We start from the raw sequence: 16,837 nt of genomic DNA on the forward strand, positions 1-16,837 counted from the left end.
TTCCAGTCTGAACACCACTTCTTTCAGCTCTATATAATCTTATTCTGTTTTTATTGCTTCCATGTTTAAAATGTTTTTACCTTTCTTTTGTTTTATCTAATTGCTTATGTGCATTGTGATTTGGGCTGGTTATGTATGTTGAATCCTGTTGCAATCCATATTTCCTTTGTGGGATAATACAGTGCTGAACTGTAATAAATAGACACTTCTGGGGTTTAAGTCCCACTGGAAGAAAAGTTTGAATACTGATGTGAGCAAAACGAACTTAAAAGAGTACAGGTATTTATAGGTCGCTGCTATGTTATAAATGCAGAAGTCTCTAAATAATCAAATTAGATTAACAAGCAATCAATCAAGAAAGTACGGAGTCCTCAGTTGATGACAAAGACATTACATTTTGTAAACTCTGGATTTGTCTTTAGTGTTTTTGCAGCAATGAGAATTAAATGTCTGTTATGATTGGCTGTAAATCAAGCAATCTTAAAATATCAAATCTTAATAGTAAACAAATCGTTCACGTTGGTGATGGTGTACCTGCCCCCTCTGCTGACAACCGTTGAAGCCAGAGGCCAAAGTTCTGCAGACTGCACAAATGAATCGCCACCCAATGCCCATGTGATACCAAATAAATGTTGTATCCCCAAAGTAAAATGTTTCCTACTTAACGCGGGAACGGGAAAGTTACATTCTTGTTTTGTTTTCGTTTTTTTTATGTACAAATAATGTGGTGTGCTTTGGGTCTCCTACTTTGTAAAACCGTGTAAAAATGTAATAACAGCAACAACAACAAAAAAACCCCATCAATCAAACAATCTACGTGGTGCTATTTTTAATTTCCGTTTGTCAGATTGAATTGTAATAATATGTAATGAACTGTAATAATCACATGCGCGTTCCCAAGGAATAGAGTACATATTCTTTTGGGGATACAACATTTGACATCTAACGCCCGCCCTACGGGAGAAGTTGAAACTTGAAGCATTCCTCATTTTTTTTTTTTTTTTTTTGGCAGGCGTTTAGTTCCACAGTGTATGAACAGGGGGGGACGCCAACTGTCAAGATGTACGTGATTTCCATCTTGTTAGCCACGTTAATAACAATACCATTGGTACTTAAAATCATCTTCCCTTATTTTTGGAAAGATGTGTTTTATGCTGTGGAGCTATTAAGGATTTCTGTGACGTTTTTCTCCCGGCGGAGAAGGAAACCCTCATTCTTTGTGTTGGACCGTTTCTTGGAGCAGGCTGCTGCGCATCCCGATAGATTGTTCATTGTGTCTGAAAATGAACACTACTCGTACCGGGACTCAGACAAAAGGAGTAACAAAATCGCCAACGCTCTTTTAAAGTCCCATTCTGAGTACAAACCAGGGGACACCGTTGCACTTTTCATGGGGAACCAACCCGCGTTTTTGTTTACCTGGCTGGCCTTGGCTAAATTGGGATCCCCCGTGGCGCTTCTCAATTACAATATCCGCTCCAAATCTCTTTTACATTGTTTCAATTGCTGCAACGCCACGGTTCTGATTGCAGCCGCAGGTACGTACGTATGTAGGCTGTCCACTACACATTGTTCCTCTTTCTGTCTCGGCGCCGCGCCATCTGCATCCGCAATCTTTACGCGCCAGTGAAACATGAAACCAGCGCTCATTTCACAAGAAACTGAAACGTTCCCTCACTTTTAGAAGACACATCAGAGCTCGCGCCACATCACTTTGACATGGATGTAACATGGGGGGGGGGGTCTTTCGACCGACCCCCAAAATACGAAATCTCCAGAACACAAAAGTTTAACCAAACGGTAGTTACCCCATAGTCGCTAAACCTGGATCATCCATTATTTGGCGATCCTTCCACTAGATTACAAGTTACAGTAGCCTATACTGTAAAATATAGTGTAATCAGAGCCATAGTAGGTCATATGTAGTAGCAGGCCAGTTTACATAAGGTATATCCTGGGAATAAAAGAGGTCCAGCTCTGTCAATGCACCACTTCTGTCTGTATTTAATTTGAATAATATTAAACACTTTTGCATGTGAACTGAACCATGCAGCCTATCGCTTCTGTGCATCCTATGCATTGCCTTTGTGCACTGCCTGTTGACAACTATATGTCCTATCGGACTTGAACCTGGTTTTTTTGGCACTTACTTGCGTTGTTGCCTCCTGACTAGATCATTACTTGTGTTGTATTAATTCTCAGATGTACATCGCTTTGGATATAAGTGTCTGCTAAATGAAATGTACAATGAAATTGTAACATTGTATACAGCCTGTATGAGCTGTATAGGAATGTACAGACTGTTTAGGGATGTGAGACTGACAGTGTCAATTCACTGTGTCTGTGTGTGTGTCCATTCCCAGAGCTGAAGGAGGCAGTGGAGGATGTGCTCCCATCACTTCGAGAGCAGGGTGTTAATGTATACTTGATGTCCAATGAATCTGACAGCGCCGGAATAGAGAGCCTCTCCGATAAAGTGGAGGAAGCCTCAGATTCTTCACCGCCACGATCTCTCAGATCACGCATCACGCTTAAAAGCCCTGCTGTTTATATTTACACCTCAGGAACCACAGGTATTTCAGACACAGATGCTTCAACAGCAGAAAAGCTGAGAGGCGCCACAGTTCAGGAGACTGTGTTGAAGAAGGAGGGGATGGAGACGGAGAGCAGTCCTTAGGCCCGCCAGTTAAGAGATACAAACTTGTGCAAACTGCTAATGGGATTATGAGGAGATGTAGAAATAATGGAAGAGAGATTGTTTTTATTAAGAAAATGATAATTTCATCTGGTGAGATTAACGGAATACTCTTCCTGCGTGACACTATATTCTTCCTAAGAATTTGCAATGTTTCCTAACGTTTCCGTCTGTGTCTGCATTGCCTTACAGGTCTCCCTAAGGCTGCTGTGGTCAACCAGAACCGTCTTCTTACGGCTCTGTCTGTTCTTTCATGCAACGGCGTCACCCACGGTGACGTCATTTACGTCAACTTGCCTCTCTATCACACGGCTGGATTTGTTATTGGCTTCATTGGCTCCATTGAGACAGGTGAAGCAATTGAGAGGCTATTGGAACAGTCATCACCTCTAATCAGATGGTATTTCGATAGCAAAACATCTATGAAAATTCTTGTCAGCTATGGGAGAGTCATTGCTAATAAATGAGTCTGATCATAAACCACTGAGCTGGTGAACATACCGAGTAGATGGGCTTATTTATCACCGCAGGACTCCTTTCCAAGAGCTTTGGTTTATCGTTCTCACACGCACAACTCTATCCATGGGGTATTACTGGAAATCTGTAAACGGAGCTGAACTCATTTCATACCAGCGCTGAAGGTGACGCCTCTCCTCCCCAGTCCTCCGCCAGTGTTGATCAGCCCTCCCCCCATCGATCCCCTCCCCCAGGAAACCCAGTGAAAGACTCTTTTGTCACTGTAAACCCATAATCTGAACAGAGCAATGCCACTAAGACTGCACCACTAGCCCGTTCTGAATGCTTCCTCTAAATGGGTTAAAGTTCACTGCACTGTTTTCGTTTGTGAATGGGATCTATCTTGCTCCCATGCTCATGTACTATCAGACATTTAGTACTGGCCCCTGAAACAAAATAAGCTGATATGCCCCCTCACTGTTGCACTATCATTTAAAAAGCACTCTTCATTGATTATTGACATGAGAGTAAAAGCAAGGAATTGAGTTTATCTTTCGTGCTTTTTGTACAGTAAAGAAAAAGCATTGCTGGTCCTCGCCCTTAGATTGTTTTACCAAATGAACGCCATGAAGAAAATAGGCAGTGCTGTGAAATTGACTATTGATAGTTGTAGTTGAAATTTCCAGTTTGTTTAAACAGCCTGTGAAAAGCAGCTCGGGGTAAGCAGGAAATGTATATTATGTTTCCTTTTTTGAAAAACATTTCACCCTGGCAGATTAGCTCTGCTTAAAGCGTCAGGTTTCACCGGGCTCATAACTTAAAGACTTGTAACCTCGGCATCATGGACAGAAAATAAAGTGGCACTTACCACTTACTTACCGCCTTACCACAGCTGTGTGATGGGAATTTGTATTATCTAAGGGAGGTTCCTCAAGTGGATCATAACCAATAGGAACTTGTGATATGCGATACTCTCATGACAGAAATGATGTCGTTAAAAAAAACAGACTCCTTATATTGGAATGATAAGTTAATTTTTTTTATATCGAAAAAAAATGGCTACATGCTCCTAGACAACATGAATTTCAATTCTGCAATCGAAAACTCAAAGTACGCGTTGAGTTGAAGGAAATCCGCTGCCTTTATGTTTTGATACCCAGTAGAACACAACTAATTCTCTTGTTTTTTGTTCTCTGACATGAAAGGCTCGACTATCGTTCTGAAAAGGAAGTTCTCTGCCTCGCAGTTCTGGGATGACTGCAGGAAATATGATATCACTGTTGTCCAGTATATAGGAGAGGTGTTACGCTACCTCTGCAACACACCCAAGGTAAGAAACCTCCTGAAATGTGTCATCACTATCACTCACAGCTAGTCACACAATGATGATGAGTTCAAAACAATGTGGAACTGCAAACTAAACAACACCAAATTGTCTTTGTATCACTTTAGAAATTTATCAGTTGAAATTTCTTAACTTCAAGTCATGACACATGGCTACACAAGTGCACTAGAATGTAAAACAACCACTGTTCTTCATTTGCTGCCCGTGTAGGATCTGTTGCACTGCAGTGTGTGTCCACTTCCTTTAACCACGTGCTCATCTAAAAATCGTTCACAGCTGCAAACACAGAAGCCTGTGAATGGCCTTCAGCAGGCCTACGCTGAGGCAGATATAGTTCCAATTTATGTACAGTTCCAAGTGCAGAAGTCAAGCTGGCTAGCTCAAATAGTGATTATCAAAATCCTTATTATCAGGTGTCATTGCTTGGCAACATAATTCAGAAGTTTTTGATTGTCTTGAATCAGATATTATTACTTTTAAGAAATGCTCAGACTTTACAAATTGGAGTGATGAACGCGTGAAGCATTTAAAGATTTTATAACACTATGCTTACCCTGTATAGGGGAAGTGGGCGTGGTTGGGTGTAGTTTATGGCCATTGAAAGTTTATCCAGTGTTAGCATCACACGGAGTACAGTCTCAGATTACCATGCAACTCCTCACCACTTACACAAGGTGGGTTTGACTGTATGTAGTATCCTCTAAGAATAGATACTGGCCTTTACTTTGGCATGCCATACCAAGTCGCTTGGCCAGCAGATATGCTCCTCTATAAAGTTTACGAGGGTATCACTTTAGGATCACATTAATTTAAGGCATACATATATAGTTCTTAACTTATATATGTAAAGATAGTGCTGATATTTGTTGTATGAAATTGTATTGTATTGTACTTAATGGCACTTAATAACTATTTCCATGCTTACTACGCTCATATTACACCATATATATGGACTTATTGTGTCTGTTTTCCAAGGCGTGTGCTTTCATGCAAACACACCCACACACACCCACTTTCCATCCTTTTATAGCAACTACAAGATTTTTTTCTGAACCAATCACCCTCAACGCTGCACATTCTTGCTTTTTAACTCATTTTGAAGACTCTTCAGTTCAAGTCGCTGAAACTGGTCAAAAATTGCATTGACTGATATGCTTTGCATTTGCAAAATACTTGACTACTTCCCTTTTATTGTTATCAAATCATGGTAAGCAGAAAGAAAATGACAAGGACCACAAGGTGAGACTAGCCATCGGCAATGGCGTAAGAGCGGAGGTGTGGAGGGAGTTCCTCAGTCGCTTTGGGAGCATTGAGGTCCGAGAGTTTTATGCCTCCACTGAGGGAAATGTGGGATTTGTCAACTACACAGCGAAAATTGGAGCGGTTGGACGTGTCAACTTTTTACATCGGGTAAAAGACTCGACACAGACAGCATTTATAGCTGCATTGATTAAACAATTTTAAACCACAAAAGGCTAGTTATGATATACCAAAATAACAGTTAAAGGTTTCTACAGTATGTGTCTTTTTTATATTAATCTCTTGAAATAATAATGACGAATTAGAACTTGTTCCAGAAACCCCTTGTGGTTATATATGTATAGTATCAACAATGATATTTTAACATTTATTCTCACCGCTTATTTATTTCATTTCACCTGTTCCTGGCCATCAGATTAAGACAAAACAAAATGGATCATATGCATTCAGATATGATTACACTGTAGTTGTTATAAAAAGCTATTTAGCATGGAATATTGTATTGAAAGTGCTGTTTATTTGCATTTCCTCCCGTAGAAGCTGTTTCCCTATACTCTGATTAAGTATGACACACAGAGAGATGAACCAGTCAGAGATGCAAGAGGCCTCTGCATTGAATCACCCAGAGGTGAGGGAAACAACTGTCACTTTTTCCCTCTATGCTACATTTCATTTACATTTACTCATTTGGCAAACGCTGTTATCCGAAGCGACTTGCAAGAGAGTCACCAATTAGCAGATGAATTTGAATGTTGGCAGAAGACATCATAAAGGTCACTGTAATCATATTATAGCCAAGAGTGCATGTCTAGGGGCATCTGGGTACCGTAGCGGTCTATTCCGTTGCCTACCAACACAAGCATCTCTGGTTCAAATCCCCGTGTTACATCCGGCTTGGTCGGGCGACCCTACAGACACAATTGGCCGTGTCTGCAGGTGGGAAGCCAGATGTGGGTACGTGTCCTGATCGCTGCACTAGCGCCTCCTCTGGTCGGTCGAGGCGCCTGTTCGGGGGGGAGGGGAAACTGGGGGGAATAGCGTGATCCTCTCACACGCTACGTCCCCCTGGCGAAAATCCTCACTGTCAGGTGAAAAGAAGCGGCTGGCGACTCTAAATATATCAGAGGAGGCATGGGGTAGTCTGCAGCCCTCCCCGGATTGGCAGAGTGGGTGGAGCAGCGACCTGGACGGCTTGGAAGAGTGGGGTAATTGGCCAGATACAATTGGGGAGAAAAAGGGGGGAAATCCAAAAATAAGAAAAAAAGAAAAAAAGGAGTTCATGTCTAGTTGAGTGCATTTAGTGTAGGCGCGCTTTAGATCATCCAGGTGTTAACTTCAAATGCTGATAATGTCAACAGAATGTAAGAACTGTGCTACATCTAACATGCTTTTTTCCCCCCTTGAAGGTGAGACGGGGTTGTTGGTATCGAAGATCACAGACGTGGCTCCTTTCGTCGGCTATGCTAAAAATGAACAGCAAACCGAGAAGAAGAGACTTCGTGATGTTCTCAAGAAAGGAGATTTGTACTTCAACAGTGGAGACCTGCTGAGGATCGACGAAGATAACTTCATTCACTTCCAGGACCGCGTAGGCGACACATTTAGGTACGTCATGGTCTTTTAGTTACCATTAGTTTTGAAGAATGCTTTGAAATGTTTATGAAGTTATTTAGGATTAATGCATCAGCTGTAATGGCAAGACTAAAACTAGGAGCACATAAAGTAATATGAGAAGTCAAACCCCAAGCTATGGAGACAGCGGTTGGAGTAATAGTGAATCAGCAGATAGTTGGATGACTCTTGACTGAAATAGATTCTTACTTATTCACTGTGGCAGGATCTTCCTTCTCACCACACCATTCTGTTGACTTGAGATAAAAAAAAAAAAAGGCTGCCGAAAAAGATTTTGATCCTCCAAGATGATTTGCAGCCCCTAAACAGTTTGATGGTCTGATGGCTTGATGGCAGCTGAGACCAGCTCAAGATGGTTGTGGTTGATGACAGCCCGCAGTTGGAACCTTTCTACAGGTGAAGGCTAATTTGGTCTTTGCTGCGCCACTCAGGCGAGGCGTACAGGCTAAGGGGCGAAACGCTGGTGACCCTCAGATACCGGCTGAAGATGCAGAAGGGTTCATTGCAATGCAAATTCTCTGATCACCCTGCCACCAAGGAATATCATCAAGAGGAGTAACTTGCAACATCTTAAGTTGCTCCTGCAGTTTCTGCTTGTAGCATAGCATCTCTGGTGTTTATTTCACTCTGTGTGTGGAGCATATGGCATTGCAAAAAGTGATAATGATGGTAAATGGACTGCATTTATATGGCGCTTTTCTACTCTACCAACCACTCAAAGTGCTTTACAATATATGCCTAACATTCATCCATTCACACACACATTCACAAACTGATGGTAGAGGCTGCCATGCAAGGTGCCAACCTGCTCATCAGGAGCAGTTAGAAGTTCAGTGTTTTGCTCAAGGACACTTTGACACACTGTGTGGAGGACCCGGGCACTGAACCAGTGACCCTTCCGATTACAGGACGACCCGCTGCACCTCCTGAGCCATGCCGCCTCTAAGAAGAGAAGCAATGTACTCCTGCGTCATGAAATTTCATGCAATTTCCATTTTGCTTCATTAGTTAGTGGCAGCTAAAAGAACAATCCCTTGAAACAGGCCACTTTGTGTTTTTTTTAAGTTATAATCAAATACCATGACAGTACTTATGAATTGTGAAGCATTTTAAACTATACAAAATGTCAGTATATGTAACGATAAAAGGAAAATGTTGGAAAAGATACCAAACAATGCCACTGATGTCACTGATCAGTTGAAGATGAATCTAAAATTAGTTAAATATAACTGTTCTTAATATCAATAGATTTAAGATTCAGATGGTTTAAAGGATTATTCTGTTTATTTTTACCACCTGGGCCTTATTGTAGTTTTTGCCATCGTGCATATCGGTTATGATATAATTTTACTCACGGTTTCATTCATTCATTCATTCATTCATTCATTCATTCATTCATTCATTCATTCATTCAATTCATTCAGTCAGTCATTATTACTGTTCTGGGGAAGAGGCTGTTTGTGACCTTATGGTGGACAGTGATTGTAAGCACCTCCCAGTTGGATAAATGGGGTTGGACGGGATTTGCTTTGCTCTTTTAATTGCCTGTTTAAAATATACAATGATCAAAGTGGTGGGAGGGGGAGGACAGTGATTTTAAGTGATGTGGTGAAAATGCACTGGAGTTTTCAATGAGGTGGGATAGCTTTGTTAAAGTGGAGAGGGGATGTTGATTGACCTTGACAGCTTTAAACTGTCAGAGGAAGAATAGTCATTGCTGGGCTGTTTGGATGATATGATCTGCATTCGTGCTTACTGCCTCTGTGGGTGTCAAGAAATGTAAATGATTCAGCTTCAGCACTTAACATTTATCTGCTCACCTCAGATGTTTATCAGCATTTTAGGGTTCGGTATATATGCCTGAAGTTAGTGATGAGTTCTTGCATTTTGGATGGTTTAAGCTGAAGGTTGTTGTACAGTGCATCTGGAAAGTATTCACACCCCTTCACCTTCCCCACATTTTGTTATGTTACAGCCTTATTCCAAAATGGATTAAATTCCTTTTTTCCCTCATCAATCTACATACAATACCCCACAATGACAAAGTGAAAAAGGTTTTGTAGAAATTTTTGCAAATTTATTAAAAATAAAAAACTGAAATATTGCATATACATAAGTATTCACACCCTTTACTCAGTACTTGGTTGAGCCACCCTTGGCAGCGATTACAGCCTCAAGTCTTCTTGGGCATGAAGCTATAAGCTTGGCACACCTATATTTAGGGTATTTCTCCCATTATTCTCTGCAGATCCTCTCGAGCTCTGTAAGGTTAGATGGGGAGTGTCGCTGCACAGCTATTTTCAGGTCTTTCCAGAGATGTTCAATGGGGTTCAAGTCTGGGCTCTGGCTGGGCCACTCAAGGACATTCACAGACTTGTCCCGAAGCCACTCCTTCGTTGTCTTGGCTGTGTGCTTAGGGTCGTTGTCATGTTGAAAGGTAAACCTTCGCCCCAGTCTGAGGTCCTGAGCGCTTTGGAGCTGGTTTTCATCAAGGATATCTCTGTACATTGCCCCATTCATCTTTCCCTCGATCCTGACTAGTCTCCCAGTTCCTGCCGCTAAAAAACATCCCCACAGCATGATGCTGCCACCACCATGCTTCACTGTAGGGATGGTATTAGCAAGGTGATGAGAGGTGCCTGGTTTCCTCCAGACATGATGTTTGGCATTCAGGCCAAAGAGCTCAATCTTGGTTTCATCAGACCAGAGAATCTTGTTTCTCACGGTCTGAGAGTCTTTAGGGGCTTTCTGGCAAACTCCAAGCAGGCTGCCATGTGCCTTTTACTGAGCAGAGGCTTCCGTCTGGCCACTCTACCATAAAGGCCTGATTGGTGGAGTGCTGCAGAGATGGTTGTCCTTCTGGAAGGTTCTCCCATCTCCACAGAGGAACGCTGGAGCTCTGTCAGAGTGACCATCGGGTTCTTGGTCACCTCCCTGACCAAGGCCCTTCTCCCCCGATTGCTCAGTTTGGCTGGGCGGCCAGCTCTAGGAAGAGTCCTGGTGGATCCAAACTTCTTCCATTTACGAATGATGGAGACCACTGTGCTCTTCGGGACCTTCAAAGCTGTAGAAATTTTTTTGCACCCTTCCCCAGATCTGTGCCTTGATACAATCCTGTCTCGGAGGTCCACAGACAATTCCTTTGACTTCATGGCTTGGTTTCTACTCTGACATGCACTGTCAACAGTGGGACCTCGTATAGACAGGTGTGTGCCTTTCCAAATCATGTCCAATCAATTGAATTTACTACAGGTGGACTCCAATCAAGATGTAGAAACATCTCAAGGATGATCAGTGGAAACAGGATGAACCTGAGCTCAATTTTGAGTGTCATAGCAAAGGGTGTGAATACTTATGTACATGCAATATTTCAGTTTTTTATTTTTAATAAATTTGCAAAAATTTCTACAAAACCTTTTTCACTTTGTCATTATGGGGTATTGTATGTAGATTGATGAGAAAAAAAGGAATTTAATCCATTTTGGAATAAGGCTGTACCATAACAAAATGTGGGGAAAGTGAAGGGGTGTGAATACTTTTCGGATGCACTGTACATTTGCCAGGCAACTTCTTGGTTAACCTGCTCCTGGTATGGAGTTTGATTGATTTTTGGAAATGAGTCCTAGAATGGTGGGATAATCTGCATGCTTAACTATACTGACAGCACTATGATGGGATGTGAGATGGTTTGTGTGAAAGGAGAACAAACAAGGTGAAAAGACGCAGTCATGTGCTGTGGGACAGAAAGTCAAAATTCTCCTTCATTTATCTATACTTCTGTCTCAGCCCGTTCCTCAGGATGCTGTGGGAACCAGTAGTATATGAAGGGATCAGCGTTCATGTCTCACAATTTACCGAAGAGTTTAATTGGATTTTAAGATGGTGTTGAACGCTGAGATGAGGTCAACAAAAAGGGTGTGGGTGGTGGTGGTGTGATTTTTTTCGGGGTGTTGTATTTTGGAGTTGATAGCTTCTTGGTAGATCTGTTGGCTTTGTATATGAATTGGTATGGATAAGTGGGTTTGTGTGAGATTTCAGCTAAGATAGGATATTGTGCTCAATGACTCAATGGCCACAGTGGTGTAAGGGCAGTTGGTCGATATTCGTAGAAGCAGAATATATTTGTGGACTTAGAAACAGGAATGGCGGTGAATGCTATGAAACACTAACGGGACAGAGCATTGGCACAGAGAGGTGTTAATGATGTTGGCGAACACGGGGGCCAAATAAAATAAGAGGAAATGCTTAAATTTGTGAGAATCTTAATAGACTGCGTGTACGTTTCAAGATAACAGAGGGCATGGTTAGATAACCAAGAGAAATAGTTGTGCCCTTATAGACAAATAAGAACCTGAACCTATGACACCAGCAGTTATTAGCCATTTTTGGAAAATTTGACCATTTGACCTTGACCATTATTTTACGTGTCACGTGTAGACCAAGTGGCTTTAACTTAAGTAGCTTTTAGTATTACCTCATAAAAAGGTGTAACCGTTCAGATATGGTTCAACAGTTTTTATTTTGCTATTTTAGTAGCGTTGTTTTCTTGACATTCATTACGGTCAAAAAAGGGGTTGTGGATATTGGTTTTCAAGTGGCATCTTAGCTGATGAGGGGTCCCTGAGAGGACCAATGAATGGGGACATACGAGCTTATACAAGTTGTCTGCTTTTCCTTCACCATCTCTCGCTGAATCTTGATAACTCTCCCTCAGAGGTTGTCTTCCCTTTTCAGGACGTGCTTCCTCTCCTCTTGTTCACAAATTTTGAGCCCGATGGCATCTTAATTGGTTTTAAAATCCTCCTTGTATTGCAGGATTGTTGGCCATTGTAGATTACCTCATTTATTCCTCCCCTAGAAGATGATTGTCTCTGCAACAGCTAGCTTTAGATTTGTCCTGATAGGCTCCATCTTCCATCCGACCCTGCAGAGGGCCTTTTTGGCATGTTCCTTCTTTCTGGTGCTTGTACTAGACTTTGGAGTCAAATGTGCTTTGACAAATGGATACTGAGTCTGGTGAAAAGCCCCATCAAGATCATTCTTTCCACCTACACAAGTGACTTATAGTGGAATGCGCTTAATCTGAATCCCAAAACATGAGTAATGGATAGATGAACTGATAAATAGATACATACAGACAAGTGGCAAATTGTAGCGACAGGCATGGGCACAAGTCCATGAATACTGGGATGGCATTCAGTGCTTTACATGTGCCCCCGTTCATAGGGTTAGTGGTTGTGTCAGGAGGGGCATCCAACATAACATTTTGCCAAATCAGCGTGTAGATTGACAAGACCAGATCGGTCGAGGCCCGGGTTAACAACAGCCTCCATTGGTGCTGTGCCCTCCCAGGGTACCGATGGAAATTATAAAATCCGCTGTGATGACCCCTGAGAAACAGGGAATAAGCAGGAAGAAGAAGAAGAAGGAAGAGGAGGGTGGGAGGGAGGGAAGGAAGGAATGAAGGAAGGAGGAAGAGAGCACAAGGGGTCACTGAATGATTTGATGAGTATAAAAATGATGTAAATCATATACTATGGCCTTCACAGTCAACAGACCTCAACCCAGTTCAACACCTATGGGAGATTTTGGACTGGCATGTTACACAGCGCTCTCCACCACCATCATCAAAACACCAAATGAGGGAATATATTTTGGAAGAATAGTGTTCATCCCTCCAGTAGAGTTCAGAGACTTGTAGAATCTATGTTTGCTTGTCGTTTGCTGATAGTAGACAGAGGTCGCAACTCCTTCGGAACTGAATTTCTGTCTGGGTTGGTCCCATAGCTTTTACCCCTCCCAGGGCCTCTACAAGGCAGTAGTTTGTTTTGTTATTTAACCCATAACTGGGGTAACCTTGACTCAATTACCAGGACATGTCCATGTTCAAGTGGGCCATAGTAATTGGTCTACGGGGGTTACTTCTCTGGAGGTTTTCTGTCAGGGTTTGTCCCACCCTTAGCCTTTGGCTAAATAGTCTATCCCACAAGGCAGCAGGGGGCCGGTTACTTTCTAGGGCGCCAGCGATTCGCCCATAGCCAGAGCCCCGTTAGCGATAATAGTCTGAACCAAGAGAAGGTGGGGCTGACTTGCCTGGGAGAAGCTTTGTGTTGTGCTAGACATGTGTGTTTTTGACATACACCACACCAGACCAACTCAGACCTCTGGGCCTCTGGAAATCGTAAAGTTTGAACTTTGTGGAAAGTTAATAGGGTCTCATTAAGCACGGCCTAGCCCATCCTCAATACTGAATAACACACTTTTAAAATAGTTGTGATATTATTTCAGAACAGGGAGAGTAGAAATACCACCGGCCAACCAAAGTCATTGTGATGGTGCAGCATGTGTGGGCAGGCCTATAGCTTGGGCTTACTGTAATGTTTAAACATCCATCCATCCATCCATTATCTTAACCGCTTAACCTACTCTCAGGGTCACGGGGATGCTGGAGCCTATTCCAGCAGTCATTGGGCGGCAGGCGGGGAGACACCCTGGACAGCCTGACACACACACACACACACACACACACACACACACACACACACACACACACACACACACACACACACACACACACACACACACACACACACACACACATTCATACCTAGGGGCAATTTACTTCGACCAGTTCACCTGACTTACATGTCTTTGGACTGTGGGAGGAAACCCAAACAGACACAGGGAGAACATGTAAACTCCACACAGAGGATGACCCACCAAGATTGGACTACCCCAGGCTCAAACTCAGGACCTTCTTGCTGTGAGGCGACCGCACTAACCACTGTGCCGCCATGTTTAAACATTAAACTCATAATTACCTCTGTAATTCTGTCAAACAGCTGTGTATTTACCGGTTTGCATTTTGGCTTGCTTCACACCCTGCTTGTTAATGCACATACAGCCCAAACCAAATGTGGAAAATGTGTCTATTGGTTAGCTAGTCATCTGTGCATGAAGCCTTGACAACCTCATATTTGTCATCATCTGAATCTATGACAAGGAGCATTTAAGTTGTTCTGGAGGCTCATAGTGGCCCAAATCTTACTAAGACACTTTACATTGTTTTTTTCTTTGTCACCCGTCTGTGTATAGAGTAAGGAAATTGGTAATGTGCATTTCAGGCAATGTAACACAATATAAGATAACTTGTTTTTTATTAGTTTCATGCACTAATCACTTATACTCAGAACCATAAGATACTTGCCCCAAATCCAAATAGACATACAAAACATTGGTAACTTGTTTCATTTCATAGGTGGAAAGGTGAGAATGTTGCTACAACAGAAGTGGCTGATATCCTCAACATTGTTGATTGGGTCAAAGAAGCGAGTGTTTATGGAGTCCAAGTACCAGGTGGACATTTCTTCTCAGCAATTTACATAAGAATTAGATAGCTTGTATTGTGATTTTACCATATTAAAATCTGCGAGACAAACCTTGGCAATGAAATATTTTATGAAAAAGTGTTGTCTAAACGCTTACTTTTACAAATCTCTGCTGTTTCTGTGTTGTCATTCTTTCTTTTCAAGGACATGAAGGGCGGATAGGGATGGCTGCTCTCACTGTGAAGGAAGGAATCCTGTTTAATGGAAGAAAAATGTATCACCATGTTGTTAGCTACCTGCCCTCATATGCCCGGCCTCGTTTTATACGGATACAGGTATTTTCTCATGCTTACTAACAAGGCAGTAACCATAATACACATTTAGGGGAACACATCACCACAATTTTCAGATATGATCAAATCTCCCTACAATTAGTGAAGAAGCACATTCTGCAACAGTTAATAGCCGACTCTTTAAGTGATCATAATTGTTACTTCTACTTAAATATTGATCCACCATCAACTTGTAAAAGTTAGGAACATTAATCACTGGTCTGCTGATGATGAGTAATTAAAAATGAAAGGAAATTGGGCGTCTGGGTAGTGTAGCGGTCTATTCCGTTGCCTACCAACAACCTCCGGCTTGGTCGGGCGTCCCTACAGACACAAGTGGTCTGCAGGTGGGAAGCCAGATGTAGGTATGTGTCCTGGTCACTGCACTAGCACCTCCTCTGGTCGGTCGGGGCACCTGTTTGGGGGGGGGGGGAACTGTGGGGAATAGCATGATCCTCCCACACGTGACGTCCCCCCGGTGAAACTCATCACTGTCAGGTGAAAAGAAGCTGCTGGTGACTCCACATGTATTGGAGGAGGCATGTGGTAGTCTGCAGCCCTCCCAGGATCGGCAGAGGGGGTGGAGCAGCGACCGGGACAGCTCGGAAGAGTGGGTATTTGGCCGGGTACAATTGGGGAGGAAGGGGGGGCGGGAATCCAAAAAAAAACAACAACAAAAACCTGTCCTGCCTCTGTTCATATACTTTCCTTTCCTCTAGAATGCGGTGGAAGTGACAGGGACCTTCAAGCAGATGAAGGGGAAGTTGGTGAAGGAGGGCTTCAACCCAGATTTGATCCAGGACCCTCTGTACATTCTTGATGACCAGGAAAAGAGCTACGCACCACTGACAGACCAGATCTACAGCTCCGTCGCATCTGGAAGCATGAAACTATGATGACAAGGCTTTCCTTTGACATTCCCCAGCTACTCATTGGCCTATCAATCCAGCTATGTAGGCAGATGTACATGTAGACTGCTATGTTAGATAGGTGGACATCCAGCTCAGGAATTTCACTTTCATAGTACCATACACATTATCAGTTTTAGTGCAACTTTAGTAAAATTAAGAGTTTATCCCTTATTGACCTTAGCGTTATGACATAGCAACTTAAGGGGAATCACTTTGAAGACCACATGGGTTGGACTTTGCACAGGATAATGTCTTAAATGTGTGCTTTGGAAAACTGAATGACTTGCAAAGTATGAACGAAAGGAAAGAATAACTATTTTTAAGAGCCAGTGAAAATTCTTTAGTGAGAGACTAACTGTAATTCATATCAATGTGTCAGTGTACTGCAAATGTAATTTTCATTTGTGTTTTTAATTTTCCAATCGCATATACATTAAAGTGTGATGCAAAATGTAAATATTCAACTTATGAGCTGCAGTTTCAATGGGAGAAGAAGCCTCAGATATAAGGGTCCCTGTTTAAAACCACAAGGTGGGGACAAATGCACACAATTTTTTTTTTTAAATCAGCTTTGAAAAAGCTACCAGTTTTGTTTTTTTCCCCTTTTTGTTATAGTAGCCTATTGGCATGGAAGGCATGTCAGCCACTAAATGCACTCAGTCAAAAATAAAAGATGAGTTTAATATCTACTTTCCTTTAGTTCAGTGTAAGAGAGGTTTCAGGACAGACATTATGGTGTTGATGTAGTATTGCAGTGGTTCCCAACTCTAGTCCCCCAATAATGCAACTTTATTTTTCAATTCTCTCAGGTAGTTGATTACCTGTTTTGTCAGGTACAAGAAAAGCCTCAATACATGGCTGTAAACCTGGCAGAATAG

At 42.3% G+C, this 16,837-nt stretch overlaps 1 protein-coding gene across 1 annotated transcript; it reads left to right on the forward strand.

Annotated features, from left to right (window-relative positions):
• Positions 1-1,060: 1,060 nt before the first annotated feature.
• zgc:158482 (uncharacterized protein LOC100009650 homolog) lies at positions 1,061-16,552 on the forward strand. The gene is made up of 10 exons (XM_056278736.1): positions 1,061-1,538; positions 2,364-2,573; positions 2,888-3,046; positions 4,357-4,481; positions 5,712-5,906; positions 6,294-6,384; positions 7,163-7,361; positions 14,647-14,744; positions 14,921-15,051; positions 15,768-16,552. Exons 1-10 carry the CDS (start codon positions 1,061-1,063, stop codon positions 15,942-15,944), a joined length of 1,863 nt encoding a protein of 620 aa, XP_056134711.1. The 3' UTR covers positions 15,945-16,552.
• The last annotated feature ends 285 nt before the right edge of the window (positions 16,553-16,837 follow it).

The sequence above is a fragment of the Lampris incognitus genome, chromosome 4 (genome assembly GCF_029633865.1).
Source record: "Lampris incognitus isolate fLamInc1 chromosome 4, fLamInc1.hap2, whole genome shotgun sequence".
Lineage (NCBI taxonomy): Eukaryota > Metazoa > Chordata > Actinopteri > Lampriformes > Lampridae > Lampris > Lampris incognitus.

Coding starts and splice junctions, on each gene's coding strand:
- zgc:158482 (XM_056278736.1), top strand. CDS start 1,061: ATGTACGTGATTTCCATCTTGTTAGCCACGTTAATAACAATACCATTG. Junction 2,574..2,887: donor TTACACCTCAGGAACCACAG/GTATTTCAGACA, acceptor ATTGCCTTACAG/GTCTCCCTAAGGCTGCTGTG. Junction 5,907..6,293: donor GTGTCAACTTTTTACATCGG/GTAAAAGACTCG, acceptor TTCCTCCCGTAG/AAGCTGTTTCCCTATACTCT.